The sequence below is a fragment of the Chelonus insularis genome, unplaced genomic scaffold (genome assembly GCF_013357705.1).
Source record: "Chelonus insularis isolate UGA/USDA-ARS -01 unplaced genomic scaffold, ASM1335770v1 contig_3_pilon, whole genome shotgun sequence".
Classification (NCBI taxonomy): Eukaryota; Metazoa; Arthropoda; class Insecta; order Hymenoptera; family Braconidae; genus Chelonus; species Chelonus insularis.
In genome coordinates, this window is record NW_023276556.1 from 1379020 (window position 1) to 1398770 (window position 19751).

General features: G+C 34.2%; 1 protein-coding gene across 4 annotated transcripts in view; it reads left to right on the top strand.

Moving 5' to 3' along the window:
- The window catches only part of LOC118068271 (puratrophin-1-like), a 36735-nt gene that overhangs the window by 5073 nt on the left and 11911 nt on the right, over positions 1–19751 (top strand). For all 4 annotated transcript variants that reach the window (XM_035085552.1, XM_035085551.1, XM_035085554.1 and 1 more), the window contains 10 exons: positions 459–1103; positions 3335–3532; positions 12367–12591; positions 12714–13458; positions 14571–14663; positions 15473–15593; positions 16254–16440; positions 16793–16885; positions 16965–17321; positions 18548–18673. In XM_035085552.1, coding sequence (XP_034941443.1) covers positions 459–1103; positions 3335–3532; positions 12367–12591; positions 12714–13458; positions 14571–14663; positions 15473–15593; positions 16254–16440; positions 16793–16885; positions 16965–17321; positions 18548–18673 — 2790 coding nt within the window. The remainder of the gene's footprint in view (positions 1–458; positions 1104–3334; positions 3533–12366; positions 12592–12713; positions 13459–14570; positions 14664–15472; positions 15594–16253; positions 16441–16792; positions 16886–16964; positions 17322–18547; positions 18674–19751) is intronic.

Consider the following 19751-nt stretch of genomic DNA (forward strand, 5'->3'; position numbering starts at 1 on the left):
TCTCATGGATAGGACGCGCATGCCTCACTGCTTTTATTTGCCCGTCATCTAGAAGTTCATTCAGCATAAACTTGATGTCACATTTTGCAAAAAGAATCTTGAGTAGAGAATGAAAGTTATACTACATTGAAGGGGTCGAACTGAAGGAAAAAAAGTTAGATAGATGGCTAGAGGGATTCGTGGCAAACAACTTTCCCTCTTTGGTTAGTGAGCTGCACGAAAGAGTATAAAAGCGGGCAGTTGATGGTTAGGTATAGGACGAATGTTGAACGACTTGAGCAGCTCCTTCGACCTCTCTTTTCATTCCCTCCCACTAGCAAGTTTGTTCACTTTAATCGCTTATCTTTGATGGCACCTCTCGCTCCCACACCTTTTACTAGGCTTTTCTCTTGCTTACATTTACTTAACTGATGATGAATATAATGCATACAGACAACATTCAACTTATTATGTTTCAGGTAATCCCAGCTGAACGACGTGTTGCACCAGGCAAAGAACTTGAAACATGGACTTTGGCTCCTGACTGTCCAAGTGATGATATTCCAAAGCCTAAAGAGTCAGAAAGTATCATTAAAGATGACCAAGTCCCGACTGAAGACTCCTTGGAACCCGTCAAGATTAATCGTGAACATGAGAGCCGCAAAAGTCGAGCTAAAAAAGTGAAAAACTATCTACGCAAATGCAAAGGTGCTTTGTCGTCTACTAAAGATGATTCCAATACTTCGCATCAAGCAAATAATCACAGTGGTAGAAGTAGTAGTAGACGGTCTGCTTCATCATCCTGGTACTTGGAAGACTCTTCATTGTCCAACTCCACTGAGAATCGCTCCAAAGAATCTAAAGAAAGTTCTCATAATATTCTACCAGCACGAACTACTTCTTTGACGCGTTCTTATGAATCTCATACCACTACACCCCCTTCACCACGAAGATTTGGCTCAGAGAGTCTTCTTGATTCTACTGATAGGTTTGAAGATGCTGTTGACTTTGATTTAAATAAAAATGAGCACAGTTTGAATGTTGAAGATAACAGTAATAATGATCAAGTTGAAACTGATGCTGATGAGAGTCAATTACTCGCTGGATGTTCTTTATTATTTGGGGTAAGTTGAGACTTTTCATATACCTTTAATTTATATCATTTGTTTAACTTCATTTTTTTTTATCGTTTAAAATACAGTTCTCTTTAGGTCACGCTATGTTTATCTATCTCTGTTACAAAGTCCTCGGTTATTTTTATTTTTAACTTAACATCAATTATTTTTTTATGATAAAAGAAATGAGAAAAATAATAAGTTTGTTTGAAATAGCAAATATTATTATAATAATAATGAAATATTACTGTTTTAAGTAATGTAGAGGAAGAATGATTTTTTATGAATTCAGATCATGCATGTGCATGCTCTACTTTTAAGCGCAATTACGAGATCTTTTATCGACGAGGAATTTTTCATGATATAAAAAATGTGTGAGGAACACATTATTCAAACTAAAAAGAAAATTATTAAAGTAATTTTTTAAAATAATGATCTGAATTTTGTTTTTTTTTTCGAAAAAAAATATTTATATAAATTTTTTAAAGGTTGTTAACATCTGGTAGTTGTTAAAAAGTAATTGAGTAAAGTAAATTGATAAAAATGTTTTTAAATATATATCAATTGTTTTGATTCAATTTACTACGAAATAGTTTTGTTTCAACTGAAAGCCAATTTTTCTCGGTAAAAACAATTTCAATTTACTCTTGTCGACTATTCGCCTGACCCAAATATGGAAAAAAAGATATTCTTTCATTTTCCTATTTTTATTCATTTCATTTTCGCAACTGTTTGTAACTGATGAATGGCCTTGCAAATAATTTGAAAACTTTCTCTCCCACTTAGACCTTCTCATTTTCCAAAGGCTCCATGCACTCGGGGGTTCTTTCTCCCAATCATCAGTTTGTAATCGGCATTTTATGTAACAAAATTACTATATCATTCTTAAATTTATCATTATGATCTCTCAACATATCCGTCATCACTAGGTGAGTCTCACCTCTCTGTGGCTTTCGCCTGTCTCGTGACGATAACTCATTCACATTACATACATGTGTTATTGTATATTATTCTTACAGTTAATAATATATATTATTTTAATTTCCGCACATATACTTATAGTTGTTTCATCTCCATAAATTTATGATTTATTTTTTAATTAGTAAAATCATAGTCAATTTCATAGAAACGTTTTAAGAAATTTAAATATGTATTTACCTTTAAGAGATTTATATTTTTTTTTACCATTTAATGAACTTTCTAATTTTTCTTTCAATCACGTTTTTATAACTCTATAAAAATGAATAAGGGTTGAAATATATCTTTAATTTAACTGGAAAAATGCAGGAAATGTTTGAAGTGAAAGGCGTCTAGCATATTTTTTCAAATAAAATAAATACCAGTAACGTTAGTATATAGTAGTTACCGTCAAACTTAATCTATAAATTGTCGGTGTATGTATATTTTTCTAGTTTAAAGGAGAATCATCAAGAGTATCTGCATATCTTGGTGTTTCAATTTCCAAAGTATTCAGTCTCAGTATTGCAGAATATAAATTAAGAGAGCGAGAAAGACGATTATTTCTTTACGCTCTTCCATCACCGACAAGTTTCTCAACGGGGCGCCCATCATCGAGCTTTGAAAAACGACTTCTCAAAAATCTCCTCACATCACCTCTCTTCTTTCTTCTTTCACTTGATCTTTTTCATTTTATTACACTTTTTTTCTTTTAATATTAATGTTCTTTTATCTCACCGCTTAAACGTCGTTGAAGGAGTGAAAGAAAAATTACAAAATTGCTTAAAAGGCTTGCGATTTTACGAGAACGTTACACTTGGCCCCCAGCGGGGTATAAATCATGTAGAATTAACGCTTTGAATGAGGATGATGTTCAAGTAAATAAATCAACTTGAAACGATGCACGTGGGGCACAGTTATATTGTATTCATGTGAGGTTTTTTTTTTGAACGCACAACATATCGCTGTGGTTGATCATGGTTTTAAACACTCCCGTTGTCCCCTTCGGGAGAGATACCACATCCTGCTCTTCAACACATGTCCTTTGTTGATTGTGCTAACGTGCAAACTCTCCAAATATTGACGCGGGGATATATATACTCAGTATATAATGTCCCCTGCTGTTTCATTTGTGCCCACGCGTGCGCGCAAATCCGACCAAGTTCCCACGTGTTATGACAATCTGCCCGCAGGCTTCTTATCCTTCCGGCCCGCACCACTTGTATCTTCAATAAATTTTGCTTCAGTACTCTTCTCTATTCTCTTTTCAATTTGTTTTGCAGGGCCGTGGAGATGTTGCATCACTCGTCCGGTGCCTTCTTGGTCCTATCTACGGTGAAAATGTACTCGATCCACTGACCAGACAAGCTCGAGACATTCTCGTGTGTGCTTATCACGGAAATCTTGAGAGCTTCGTTGAATCCTACCTCGTGCCTGCGTCTCAACTACTTGCTAAAGTCAAAAGTATCGTGTCTGACACGGTAAGTCAATTTACTTACTATTTTCATATTTTAAGTCGTTTTGTTTCTTTTTTATCTCTAATCGGTTATAGTTATGTTGTCGTCCATTTGCCTGTCGTCGGGTTTATCATAACATTTGTATGTATCTTGGTGTATATTTTATGCTAAAACTCCAGAGTAATTCAAGCGTTTTATGATTTAAAAAGTTTTTTTTTTTTGTTTCTGAAAAGAATATCAAGTGATCTATACAACTTTTACACACTTTGATTACTAAATGAATTTTTGTGTTAAAAATGTAAATAAAAAAGTTTCGCAATATGTGATATTTTTTATCGTGAGAAATTTTATAATAAATGTTTTAAAATAAAATAGTGTCGTATCATATTTCATTTCATTAATTAACGACAATTTAATGCACCAAAAAAGTGATGTTAATTATTATTTCAGTTGATTATTATTAATTTGTTGTAATATTTATCTTAAAGTTTTTTGGAGCACTTGTGAGCATGAAATGTAACATGTAATGAAATAAGCTATAAATTAAGAGATTGAAGGTTCATTTAAACAATTTAACACAGTGAAAATTGATAAATTTGCTTTCACGAAAGACGAAAGTATTACGCATAATCGTGGTGTGTAAGTAGAATGATCGACTTTCCACTGAACTGATTGACCACTAATTCAATGATCGCAAGGGGCGATTATTATACCAGTGTTTAATTCGTTATCCAGGATTCTTGTTCCTCCATTCGCCATAATAAGCACGTTGTCCAGCTACTCAATCATATAAACTCTAACGCACATTTAACCAATTTTTTTATTTCTCTCTTCTGTAACCACCACCGGAGGAAGATATATATAAGATTGAGGAATAACCTGAGATTAAGTTACACTTTCTTCTGGACATCTAGAGCGAGATTGGGAGAAAGTTTCGCGAATCGATACTCTTATCGAATCAACGAAACTTGATGACGAGTTAAATTTCGACGTAAATAGAGTAGAGTTGCAATCATTGGGCCAATCCTTTCATTAGATCATCATGAAAGAAACTTGTGGCAATTTTTATCTTTTCTCTTAGAAATTATTGAATAACCATCATATTTTCTTTCGTAAAATTATTCAAATATTCCATTGAAAGAAAAATGTTTAAAAGTTTTAATAGATAAAATTTGAAGTAAAATATTTATTTAATTGTAAAAATGTGATGTTTAAAATGATTCGTTTTTTGTAATCAGACTTTCTGAAGTATTGATTTTCTGAATGAAGTGGTCCAATGATAGTAACATTCCCCCTTAGCTAGTTTAGAATAAAGCAATACAAACGTTAATTTCTTTTTTCTTGGGCGTCGAAAAAGTTTGCCAAAGATAAGAATAATGTTTTTTTTTAGTTTCTTACACTTCGCACAGACTTTTAATTGCACACCCGGGTTGATTTAGCATTAGAATGCCCCCTGAGAATGTGGTAAGAGATAAGAGAGGCGGAGTTTTGCCTCGAGGTTTTGCACGAAGAGCGTCCGAGTGTAAATACATTGACTCACAAGTTTTGTTTCTCGGATTGTTAAATAACCGAGACGATCGTACAATAGATTAATCCATTACTTATAGTACATTTTAATCTTTATATAGATTTACGTGTGTGACGTAACAATCGAGTCGGGCTTCCGTCAACTGTTGGTTATGGGAGCAAGGACGAAAGGGAGCGTTCAATGGTTAAATAGGTTAACCACAGTGTCCTTCAATAGTTTCCACCCGAGCGGATTGCATGCACCGAGAGCAAATCTATCATCAGCTGACTCTTGTTATTCAAGCCACACGGCACTTTTATTTGCTCAGTTACTGAGTTCGTTGGCATTTCTTCTTCATGCTAAAGATTTACCGGTTCTCCAGGATTCCCGCGCAACGCACACACTAGCGACATACTGTGGCCAAAAGACCAAATACATGCAGTTGTCTTATAGGAGAAGCGAGCGCGCGAGAATATGAAAAGAGGGGATGGTGAAAAAGACAAACGAGTGGGGAGAAGAATAACGCGAACGGGTTTGGCATCGCGAGTGCTAAAAGCACCGTCACGGGGGCATTGCCGTCCCTGTCGCGGTAGTCGCCGGTTCGATCGGTCGCGAGTCTGCAAATCAAACTCTTTGTCATTGCAATTGATGCTGGAGCAACTTGACGTGTGTTTATGTGACCGTTAGAGCTGTTCAACCGCATGAAGAAGGGGATAGTACTTGTATGAATACCACGATGGCCAAGGAGCTAAGCCGCAGTGGATTTATAGTGCGACATAATTAATTATATCAAGTGATAACGTGGGTGGAGAGTCGCGTGTCATTGCGAGAAAGTTGGGACCACTGGAACACATGAGATTTGTTGGGGTGAACGAATCGTCGTCGTAGGTCAGTTACCGCTCGCTCGCGCCTGGCGTCTCGTCGTCGTGAATGGTGTTGTGGTTCCCGTTTCCCCCCCGGACCTGCTGCTGTCGAGTTGACCTTCGATCACTTTATTTTTCTTCTCTTTCTCTTTCTTCCTCTTGTCTTTTGCCCACGACTGTATACGGATCAGGATAAAGAAGAGACTCCAAGACAGTCAAGGCATTTTTTATCCTTTTTTCGACTCCAGAATACAACATAAGAGGATCGTGAGCTGGTGAGTTTATTCCTGAGTCTTTCTCAAAGTCACACCGAGAGCTGTAAAGTTTATCGTGTGGCTTAGTCGACGAGACCACCCACAGGCGGTTCCAGAGCGTCTCTAAAATTTATCTTTTGCCCTTTCAACTGAAGCTAACATATATTTACTACGACAGGCATGAAAAAAAAAAATTGAAAAATATTTTTTTTACACTAGACAGGTAATTCAGCGAAAAATTTACGGTGGGAGCGCTCGAAAAATGAATTTTTTATGAGCTAAGTATCCGAATTCGTGCTTGAATATTTTAACTGAAAATCATTCAATTTAAATTTTTAAATTAATTATTGACAACAAAAATTATTTGAAGTCATTTTGTTGCTTAAAAAAAAAAAAGAAGTACAGTAAAATTACACTAATCTGGCACTGTTAAAACGATTTAATTTAATATTTTAAAGCTACCTTAAAAGTTATTACAATCCAAAAAAGTGGAATATTTAATAATTTACATAACAAGTCTCATTTTTAAAAAATAAAAAATCATTATTTTTACACGATAAATAAAAATCCGTAAAAATTACAAGCTTGTACATTTCCAAAGTTCGTTGAGTTGTTTTACAGATAGTAATTACAGAGCTGAATAATTTTTTACGTTGTTGTAAGTAGTACGAAAGAGTTAACTTTACGAGCTCATCTCGTTCTTGCAATATGATGATAGCACGAAAGAGAGCATATATCCAAGAGTTTTATGAGTTGTGTCGATCAAAGCGGCACCGGTTTTGGCACGAATAAATCGATTCATGCTTATTTAAGTCCTTTAAACTTAACAGTTTCTTCTCCTCTCTTTCATGTCCCTATTCGTCTTATCATAAATATCGTGACGATTGACGCAATGTACTTGCTATCGGCGCAACGATAATACTCGTGATAATGACAAGATGAATTTATGTACTTATTATGCGGGTACAAACGTACACACTTGGAATGAATATATCTCGTGTGTCCAGTGCATTCCGTAGCACACACAACCCACACGCCTGTTGGCATGCTTATGTCTTTTATTTTTTTTTTCTTTCTTCTTTGCCTCTGCACCCTCTATCCATGCTCAGGTATACAAGAAGTCAATGGCGCGAATCTCGTAATCGAAAGCCATGACGCTACGTGGGCGTTCATTCCACTCGTTTTCTACACCCTAAATACCTTTCATACACTCAAATTCATTCTAAACCTGTTGCGTTTCATTTTTATTTTCATTCGTTAGTTCACTGTGTGTGCATTTGAGTGCAATTGATACATTTTCATTTTTTCTCATGATTAATCACCGAGTATGAAACAGGATCAATGCAATCGTTGATACACTCATTCAGGAGGTGAAAAAATACTTTCGAATCTAAAGTAGGTAGTGATATCATTTTTTCGTGTATATTTAATGGAAAAAAAATTTTTGATTTAATTAAACAGTTTATTTATAGGCTACTATAATTTCGTTATGACTCAATTAACTGTCTAAATTTTGTATGCTAAATTTAATATTATTTTTTTTTTTTATTATTTTACTCCAAAAAAATTGGAGCAGAAGAAATTAATTTTATAAATAATGAACTTTGTAGGGTCATATTTTATTTTTGATCATCTGAATCATTATGCTGTTTACAGTGTGATAAACGAAATTGAATATCAACCGTAGTGCAGATAAAATCTAAATTCTTTATACGTTAAAAATAATTATAAACAAATACTTGTATTAATCATGTTGGACATTTTAATTAAAAATAATCCCGCATTATTTTGCACGTTTACTGTCCTAGATACCATGCATGTAATACTTGGAATTGTGTCGCAATACATACATTTGTTTCTAAAAAACCAACTCGATCGAGTTAACCACAACAAAGAAAAGCGGAAGCAGCAAATCAATTACGACAAAACAAAGATTTAACTTTTGATTATTGTTTTTCGATTAAATTCAAAAAAACAATAGATATTTCAAGTTTTTATTTACCTTATATTAGTGATTAATGAGCACATTGATATAAAATATCTATTAAAAAATGTCTCAAAAAATTATTTATCAAAGAAATAATTATTATTCAATCTCTTTGACTAGATAATAAATGAATTTGACTAAAAAGAAAAAAAACAAAATTAAAACAGAATCTGATAATTTTCGTATTTAACTACAATAGCTCATGGCAATTTGTAATATTTATTCTTCCCTTTCTTTCGCTATTTAATCTTCCGCTTCCGTTCCTCTTTGTTCATTGACTTGATCAGGTCGCAGGTCATCATCACGAGAAGGGGAGTTGGAAGATTACGATATGGGGTCAGTAACTGGGAAATCGTTTCTAAGAATCTCAAACTGATTGATGAACACTCATTAACTCAAGCTTTATTGCATCAACTAATAAATGATGCGAAATTCGTGGTTTTACCAAAGTTTGTATAAGTAAACACAAACACAAGAGGGTAGCAAGAAATTAAAGGGACAAGAAACACGTCTTGATGATGTTTTGCAACCGGCAATTACCCGAATGCCAGCGCGAGCGAGTCTGTAAATGGGTAGCAACATCGAAAGTAACTTTTTTAACTTCTCACGGTACATAACGAACGTGTGGCGTTGCATATTCTCTATGGGCACGGCGTCGGCGGTGGTATGGTCATGTGCTGTGACGTGCGACGAGCCGGAAAGCGATAGTGAGGTAGACTAGATCGCAACTCTCTGATCGGAAGAAAATAAAGTCAACATAAAGAGTGAAAAAGTACTGTTGAATGAGAAAAAAAAGGTCAAGTTGTAAACTGGATAACTGGAGGAATTCAGTAAATAAACGAATTCAATACAAGTTGGATTCCAAGTTTATTTATTTCAACAACGGTGACTCGTTGACCGTGGGACATCGTGATCTTGCCGATAATTGAGACGTTGTCGGTATAGTGTGAAGTTAATTAGTGTAAAAGTCGATCTCCTGACTTATCTCCTGCTTTAAAATAAACGAGACAATTTAAATCTTGAGCTCACTGATATTCTTGTTGGAAAAGCAACCGCTAAGACCGGAAATTTCTGTATCATGATGACGTGAATTCCTTCGAGATACTTTTTCTTGTAGGTAGATAATGTTTTTCTGCCATAAATTATCCATTGAATGGAATTATTTATTATTTTATTAATATCAATGGAACTGAGCTAATAATAAAAATAAATTTTATCAAATTATAAAGCTGGAATAAAATAACAGTTTGTATGTGATAAATAAATATTATCGATAAATTTTATTACTATTAATTAGTTGAATTTAAATAGATAATTTATTCATTTTTTACGGTTAACTTTCAAGATATAATTATTTTTTATTCAGAGCAGCTTTATGTGGTAGAAAAATTATCATACAAAGTTCTATAATTCTTATCGAAGCTTTTCTGGTGAGATAAGTGTATCGTTGAACCTACGCACTAATTAAATGCACATTCATTTTTCTATTGTTTTTTTCACCTTTTTGTGTTTCACACAGGATGAAAATTATTTCTTAAAAACGAAATAACGATGTTATTTATAATAAAATCTAGTATAAATACAGATAACAAGAATTTCTCGGTATAAGTTATGTCATACCTTTTGAAAAATTATTTTTTCTTGTTTGCATAAGAAAATAGAGTATATTTAACTTGTAAAGCCTGATGTATACAAATATATATGTATTATGTATATATGTGTATAGATACATAATACATATAAGCATCTTGGACATTACTATATGAGGAAGCTCAGGTGTCTAACGGAATTACGTGTAGCGGGATGCTCGCAGGTGTGGTCTAGGCTTTTTTGTGCGGGATTGAGCTTTGTGCGAATTTGATAAAGTGGATTAAATTGAGCGTTGAGTCGTGTATGTACTCTCTAAAATCGAAACAAGGAAAAATGTTATTCAATAGAGTAATTACGTCCATTGTTTTCTCGAGGAATTTTTTTTTATCGTGATTTTTTAAATAAATGACAATAAATTGAACAATCTAAACAATTACTGGATTTTAAAATTTATCTAACAAAAACTATTCATCATTTTTTTGATTTTTTTATATTTTACTTCATTATATAATATTTACTTTAATAATACATTAATTTCTCAAAAACATTTAGTAACATTAATTATCCCGCATGACAAGTGGTCAGTTTTTATCTCAAAATAACTATAAAATAATTAAATTAACAATTTGTACTGTCAAAAAATATTTTTCCTTTCAATAAATATCAACAAGCATAAAATGTCTGAACAAAATCAAGGTTTTTCACTTAGAAATTATTTATGTATTTAAAGATATGGCAAAAAGGAAACAAAAAGTAAGATATTTATTATTTAGATTCTAGAAAGTACACATCATTAACAGAAGAATTGATTCCGTGCAAATATCAATAACTATCATAAAAATATAAAAAATATTTATTTCTAAAGAATGAAGATCGATAAAAATGTCAGATATATAATTGGAATATTATGAAAGGAATTCTTTTATCAGCATACCGAGGATTATTCAAATGGTGAGTTGACTTGCTCTCGTTATTGCTTTCTGGGCATATAGCAGCATCGTAATTACCTTGTAGGTATAATTTTCGTGGAATCCTGTGTAAAAAAATGACTTCATTACCTGAGGGAGGCATATACGTACGTATCAGACCGGTTAGTTTACCTACCTCTGGTCGTTTCATGTGGAAGACTGCTTGGTGCGTTGCACGAGCTTCTTCGTGACGCTCTGAAGGTTCATCTCAATCCTCATGTTCACTTAACATCGTAATAACAAGTCACACGCAAGCATATATTCGACAGTATGTGGATTAAAATTGAAGCAAATGAGGGAAAAAGGAAGTGAAATTGTTGTTGAAATTGACTAGTATAACTATAAGACACGCACGTGGATTTATTTAAACGAATAGAGAAGGTTAATGAGATGGTGACAAGAGAGTTTTGCAACGCGTGGCTGCTTCTGGCGCTCGTGACTACCGCGAGTTACTTGAAAATTTTATTTCATTTATTTGCCCAGTTTGGTATAAACAACTAAGTAAGCCTCTTTGACTACGCCATTGTGTGTGATGCCAAGTGAGTACTTTGTACTGTACCCCATAGGGGGAATAGAACTCGAGAGAAGAGCGTGGTTGAGGTGCAGGAATGGCCCGATCGAACCCGGAAGACAGAGAAACCCACTGTGCCCTCGTAGGACAAGCTCTCTCGCACGCCACACATATAATACTCTTCGCCAATCACGAATATTTATCTCTAAATCACTTTCAACTCGTCTTGAGATTCTAATTCAATATTTTCACCTTCAATCAGTTTGAGTCTAGTTCTTTTTTTCATGCCACTTTTCCATTTACTTTAACAGCTAAATTGCAATCAATGCTAATAATTAACTAGATTATAAAAATCTTTTTTTATATTTCAATAATTTATTTTAATATTGTGAAATATTGACTGCTAAGATTAATCATTTAATTTTATATACTAATGAGTTCATTGGCTACATCTTGGTCTTTTTAGTTGGAATGTTAATTGCTAAAAAAATATTGTATTGTGGTGAAAAAAAAGACTGTCATCCAGTGAAAAAATCAGTGGAGTATGCGAATAAATTTTCTACAACATTGTTGTGATGAACTTTGTCTAGACAATTATTCCCATAATTGTGTGAAGCAGCACTTACACTTCCAATCTCAATCTCGAAAAAATAATAATTACGTGATATTTATTTAAACTAACGTCTGTTTTCTTTGCCTGTCATTCTTCAGTCTACTGTGACACGTCCTTTCTCGGTAGACTCATACATTTTTATACTGTGTGTACCGATGAGGATACCATACGCACAAAGTATACATGGAGCTCTTTTTACTGATAGATTTCATAGAATTCTATTGAAATCAATTAATCTATACAAATAAAAACTTTCAAGTCAAGAAAAATAGTCAAAGTAAAACGTTATTAAAATAAATCAAACTTCTGCTACTTGAATTGATAATTAAATAAAAATAAAATTTATTTTCAACTCACTGAAATTTTTCGTTGAATAACTCAAGTATTTCTAAGAGTATTTCAACAGGAATTAACTACTTGGTAAATTAGATAAATCAAGAAGCTCTAAAAAAAGCTCGCCAATTTCAAAATAATTCCCTAATATTTTTATTGAATAAAAAAGTAATTTGTATGTAAGATGTAAAATCATCGTTTATTTTCTTTATTTGCCTTTTTTGATGAACAGAATGACAAATCTTTGGTACCTGATGGCTGGCCGTTGACTCTGGCTGGCACTGGGTTGGTACTTCAACTTGGTGAGCTCGGGGCTTCCGCTTTGAGACACGGGGAATGTTATCTCTGCGTGCGAAGCAGCCGGCAAAGCGGTGGGGACACAAGCAGTGTCGTCAGCAACGAGGCGACTACCAAGAATAACGAGGGACAGCTGGAAAGGATCATCGATATCGTTGAGGTTGCACATGGCTTCACGTTTCATTTATTTTATACAATTAAATACTTTGTTTCAATTATCTTTTAATTTAAAAAAAAAACATTCGATATTCCTACATAATTCATCATTTTAATCAATTGCAGATTGCTCTCATTTGGAGATCGTCAATGCGTTCACCAGGAATTCTTGCTTGGGAGCGTGAAGACGATTTTATGGATTGGAGAGAAACTTCAGCATTGAAGGACCATCAGCAATCAACAAATCTGTCACCTACATCTACTCGTCGAAGACGAATTAAATCCAAGGAAGATCATCAAAGTTCAAGAAACCAAGACATTTCTCCGTCCTCATCTTCAAATAGTCAGCACCATTCTAATGTACCTTCACCTCTTCGAGTCTCTTCGGAGAACTCTAATACTTCTGGAGTCGATGACAATTTACCCAAGTTACCTGCGATGAGGTTGGATCAGCGACAAAGTGGTCGACAAAAAGAAGAAACTAAAATCCAGATCGAGGACTTAAAGAGACCAAGTTGTCTTGAATCTGTTATTAATAACCGACATCAAAAAGATTGTCCAGAAAATTTAAGTGAACAAATTAATTATGATGAACTCACAAGCCTTATTGGAACACTTTTGGTTACGGTCGAGCGTAAAATTGAACGTGTAAACCTGGATGACTTGGTATTTCCATGCCCTGCATGTCGAAACATTGACACTGATGATCCCCTTCTTGGTTGTAAGTGTTCTGGAGCTGAAGAGTGCAGTAATGAACATGGCAGTGACACGTGCGATTGTGGTATTGTAACAGAAAATTGCAGAAGCTTTGAAGTAGCAGGAATTAAACATATTGACAGTGATGATGAAGAAGAAGTACGAATGGGCTTTGGTGAGTTTGATGTATACTTGGAAAATAGTTGACTTGTACATGAGGATCATGAGAATATCCTAATCGCAATAACAATGGGGCGGAAGTAACGAGTTTCCTGTTGTGAGTCTTTTAAGCTTGCTTGACTTGACTATTTTTCAGTTCTCTTTTAGACTCACTGTGTTTACAATACACAGCAACTTACTTTTTTTACTTCCATTTAAAGCTTATTTTATTACAACGATTATTTTTATTTCTCTTAAAATGTTTTTACTCAAGTAATTTACAATCAAGGCTACTTTTAATGAGCTATTTTAGGTAACAATTAGCATAATAATCAATTAGTTAATTATCTCGTTTTCATTTCTTATCTACATATTATTATTCAATTCCACTCATTTTATTAATTGAATGTTGATTTTTCATTAATTCTCATAGACATTTCTAGTATTAGATTTAAAATGGAACAAAAAAAAATTGTTTCTACTAAATTACTCCATAAGGTATCATTTATTAATTTGAATTTCATCATTTATTTTTTGAATGAGTATTTAATTGGACATGATAATATATAATAATTATATTAGATATAAAGTAGCGAAATTGTGCAACATGAAAAGTCAAAATTTGATTGAAAAATGAGTGAGTAGACGATAAAGAGGTATCGATTGAAGAGTCGCGTGTGCTTCTTAGGTTGTTTTAAATGCACATAGTCTTGTATGGTTGTTGAAATTGTCGGTGGGAACGCCCCGGCAATTACGCGGATCGCGTTTCTTAAGAGAAAGAGAAAGAGTAGATCGACTACACTGTCTGGTTGCCGACGATTGCCATTCGACGGGTGGTCCTCTCTCAAGTTCTCTCTTTTTCTCTCTTCCCTTTCCTTCGTTTTCTGTCAAGGTAGAGATTGGAATACATGCGTGTAGAATACCAACACAGTTAGATACAGCTGGTTTCCACTTGTCAGTTTCCAGTTTCCATTTGAGAGTTTAATCACTTCCGCCCTTCGGGCTACGCTTTACCCTCATTCTTCAATTTATTCTCGATTATTCAGATTATTATCATTAAAATATTAAAAGTTTATTATTAAATTTCATTTCTAATATTATTTCTAATGTTTTCTTTTTCGTTTCAAGGATCCAAGAGAAAAATCGAGGAGGAAGTACCATCACCACGAAGCATCCACGACCTTCCTGAACGTGTTCTCCACTGTGGTCTTCGTCTACAAGGTAAATTTTCAGTCGCGATGAAAGGACGATTCATGCATTACTACTCTGTAATTCAAAGTAAATTCGCACGTGCGAGCTATGTACTTCTCACTGTATCTCTCTGGCCGTTGGGTTTACCTACTTACCGCAATCGTGATCTTACTCATGTGGACGTATATACGCGCCTTCAAGAGACCAAGAAGAGAGTAACCAAGGCGGCGTGTCAATAAAGTCGAATTCAGGATATGACCCGGATCCCATAGACTTGAGAGTCTATACTTCACTCAGTATTTTTTACGTTCATCGATAATGTATTTACTTATATTTACGATTAGACCAAGACAATCTTGATACTTTGACTTTCTGCATTCACTGAAAAATTTATAGTATTCATTTTTTCTCTATGCTGCATTTATCATTGGCTTTATGGTAAACTTGGCTTGCAAAATAGTATATTTTACTATTCTCTAGTATTCGCCTAGTCATTCTAATGAGATTTCAACGGATATTCAATGTTTTTTGGTTTAAATTATGATAGATTGTTTATTTGTATTTATAGAAATATTTTATATTTTAATGAGGGTAAAAGAGCCAAGAAAAAATTTTAAAAAATAATTATGTGTTATTGAGGAAGTTATAAACACTTAATAAAGCTAATTTATTGGAAAAGGTATCCCTTTTGCACTCTAGTTAAAACTCTTTTAAAATTAATGCAAATTATACTGAGATTCATTACACTTGACTTTTTCATTCATTTCAAAACACTAATAATCATTACGAAAAAAATCATGTAAAATTCCCTACAGCTTATTTTTATTTTTCATTTCCAGGATACGCTGACGATCTTTCAGGGAGACTTGTTCTAGAGTTTGATAATACCTCTGTTCAAGAAACGAAGATTTGTCCGAGGGAAATTGCGTCGTATCTTCTTTATCTCTCTAGACTTCACAGGTAGTTAAACATACAATTTTAATTTTTATCATTTAGCTGTTGCTACTTTAAGTATATCTACTTTAATAAAATTGCAAATTACTTAATTCATTTTAATAAAAAGTATTCACCACTTTTAAATTAAATTGAAGCATTACTTTTTTTTTGCTGTACTGGTGTTGCAACATTATTTTACAGATTAATTTCCAATTTGAAAATTATTAACAGAAGAACATCGAATTTCACTTCTTGTAAAGTAAGAAAAATGAATTGGAATACGAATAAAAAGAAAATAATTAAAGTTTGTGAAAAAAATTTAGTGAAGGTTAAGATGTATCGTATAATTTTCAGAATTTTAAATTGAGCCGTATAATTTGATAAAAAAAAAAATTTAATTAAATATCAGTGAATTTTTTTCAAATAAATAATGTGCTATAAATATTTTGTAAAAACGTTTTACAAATTATCAGTTAATTTAATATTTTCTGTAGAAAAAAATTCCAAATTACAGAGCTTGAATAATTCATTAATCATGATACCTTAATGAAATTTAATTATTATCCCTTAAAAGATCATGAACAGTCATTTAAAATAGCTATTAATTGATAAATTCCATAAGAGTTTATGATAATAAATTTAATTGAATATTATAAACTAAAAAAAAATCATTTTAATTTAAAGCTCCGATCGCACGAAGAACGGATGGACGCTAGTGATTCGAAGAGGAACCTCTGATGACTTTGATACCCTAGACCGTGCTCTAGTGTTAGTTCAAGGAAGAGTAAATGTTCGGCAGGCTTTTTTGCTGCGAAATTCAGATAGTCCAGAGCCATCAACGAACTCCCAATTTCCCCGCAGTCGTGTCAAGGTAATAAAAAGCAATTGATAAAGAAGTTGGGTTACAAAGAACGTGAGTAAATTGATGTAAATAATGAGTCATTATTGAACAAAAACATGCCGAGGATAATAGGGCTTTCTATTGTGAATTTCTCTGGGTATTCAATAGACTCAGTATTTCCATTTGTTTCCCCTCTTCTTATACACTCTCAATTACCAACCGCCCCATTCTTGTAACTCGTACATATGAAGCATGTAAACGGACTTCTCAAATGAGAGAAGAGACCAATAAAGCTATCGTGTGCAGGCTTTAATTCGAATCGATGGAGCAGCGAGTAGTCGATAAATTGATAAAATAATTGATCCTCTTATTTGTTCCACAGATAACGAGCATTGATGACGCAACCTTAAGCCGGCGCATCCCTCGATTGAAAGACGGAGATTATAATCATGAAGAATGGATTGCCTTTTATAAGGTAAGTACTATTGAGATTAAATCATTTCAAATAAAATCAATCAACTGTAAAAATTCTTATTATCATTCAATTATTCAAGGAATATGACAGCTTGATGACCGAGTGGCAGAATTATGGAAGACAACTCGTAATGGAGATGTCAGAGCTAAAAGATTCTACGAATATTGGTAGTTCTCTAACACCTCTAAGTCGTTTGTTAACTGAACCAGAGTCAAGAAGAACATTGAGAGAAGCATCAGAATGTCTAGCTTCCTTGGAGGAACGTGCAGAAACTCTATCACACCTGGATTATGTTTCAAGTGCAGTTCAACGTGCCAGGAGGCTCATGGAGGAAGTTGGAAATGCAGCAACGCGATTAGAAAATAGTTTTGAGTCTCGTCGAGCAACGATAAGGAACTTTGCTGTGCTGCGGACCATCGAGGAGCAAGCCAGAGAGGTAAAGATGGGATGAGAATTCTAGGGAGATATGGTGAATAAAAGCTATCGGGTGAGAAAGCCCTCGCTCTCTTTGTCCTCTTAGCGATTCTGAGAGAACGTGTCTAGGAGTATGGAAGCTAAACAGGCGAATGGACTGTTGGAAAGCAGAGTCAACGAGCCTACCTAGCTGTACCTTGATACTATTGTTGTACTGAACGTTCATGCAAATAAGCGCGGAGTCTCTTTGCCGGCGTCATGACGCCTTATAGGTAGCAGAGAGAGGTCTTTTGCTCTTGCCGTTAACATCTCTGGTCCCATGACTACCTCTTGTCCTCTGTGTGCTGGCAGCAAATGTGCGCGGAAAAAGCACGACGCAAAGTAGTCACGTATGAATGCACACATTGTCTATTAATTGGATGATAGAATTCATAGAGATTGAAGATTGTGTATCTAGATGACGAGAAAAATGTTCATTTTATCATTTGGCGTAGTAAATTAATGTGTTGTGCTCCGCAATAATTAACTGGACATTTTTATTTTCTATGAGGATTGAATAAAAGTTAAGTCCATTGTCGTGGAGATAAGACGTTTGGAATCACGAGTCTGGGTACATTATATTCATTGTTACTCGTGGACGTTGTGTACTCGACAAAGAGACAAGAGTACAAAGAAAGAGATTGGCTGCTGGAGAGGTGGTCTCGCAATTCCTAAACCGATATTGCATATAAATAAGCCGGTCACACGACGGCTGTTGCGAAAGTATAAACGCGACTCTCTGTCTACCAAGGGGTGACTTTATTACCATGTTGCTTCTTTCAAGACACGATTCTGTGTATGGATTGTAGTGAGATCAAACTAAAGATCCGGCTTGATATTTTTTCCCGATTTTTTTTCTTCCTTTTATTTCAAATAAATCATTAATTATGAGAACGGTGGGACAGGTCCACCTCGGCATGCCCCAGAAACCGAATAACCCTCTTGTCGAATTTCATTTTACTCAAGACTTTGGAATAACCCTCAGGGCTTGGCCTCAAACAAACACGCTGAAGATGATTTTTTCGGGGTCGTGATCCAATTGCTGAAGCGAAAACGAGAAAACGAGAGCGTAGACTTCCCTACCAAGTGAATGAAGAAAAATTGAATCCAATCCAATTTTTTTTCCTTGGCACTTGACGCTAAATCTTCTTTTTTCTCCTTTCATTCTTATTTTCATTCTTTTTCTTAACTTTCCTTTTTCCATTACAGGTACTCTCGTGGCTCTGCAAGAAGGGAGAGGACATTCTCAATAAGCACGCAAGACACGCAGCCACAACCCTCACCACTGCACGACTTCATGAACGAGACTTTGAAAAATTCTATTTTTCATCCATGGTAAGTCAAATTATCATATTTAAAATACAAACAAATTAATTCACTATTTAACAAGTAACTAATCTACCCAACCATAACAAATCATTTCATTTTAAATTCAAACACAGACTTCTATTTTACCATAAGTTGGATTGAAAACCCGATACAATCCTTCACTACCGACACTAGTTTTCATTCATCAGCTTACATAAGAAAAAATTTCCATTGATTCAAATGCAGAGACTTTCTAAGAATTCAAATGCCCTTTGTAATTACACTTGAATAAAGTACAAAGAGCGTGTGAATAATGCAAGTTTTTCATTATCGGAGTAGGGAGCGGGAATGAATAAAAAAACAACATAATATAATGAAAGAAAAAAAAAACCTTGAGTAATTGCAATTTTAAATTGTACATTAAAACTCTTTGAACTTACAAATTGAAAACTGTAGAGTGGCTAAAAGTATAATAGTTATTGTTGGACGATTTGAATCAAAGGTGAAAGGTATTAAAGACTAGAGTTAAGTTTGGGTAATTGCTAACTCTGGGACTGATGGGTACGTACTTGTACCAGTTGTGCAAAATGATCGATCAAAGCTAGGTCGGTCGTTCCCCAGTCTTCTTTATAACAGTTTAGGCAAACAGTTTGTCCGTATGCTCTAATTACAGTATTTATTTTCTACTTTTACTTCACAATGGAAATAAAAGGATTGTTCTTTATAGATATAAATAACGATAAACAAACATTAATAATACCAGAAGCTTAACTCATAATTCTTGAGTCACTAAGAGTTTCGTTATTTATTGTACATTGCATAAACTAGAAGATTTAGAACCTAACGAAAATGTTTGCGTGTCCTGAGACGTTTAAGACCTCCATGACGACCGGATTACGTTCGTTCTGGTGACCCTATTACGCGTTAGCACGTCCAACGCGTCGTGGGTGTGTCATTACATGCCGCGAGAGTAAAAGACTTCATTATACATTTTTCCTCATTGTTTATTAAATTAAATACTTAAACAAATGCGCAGGTAAACGATCTAGATACCAACGAACACAAGATAAACTAGTAATTTTCTTAATTATTTTTAATTGACTCG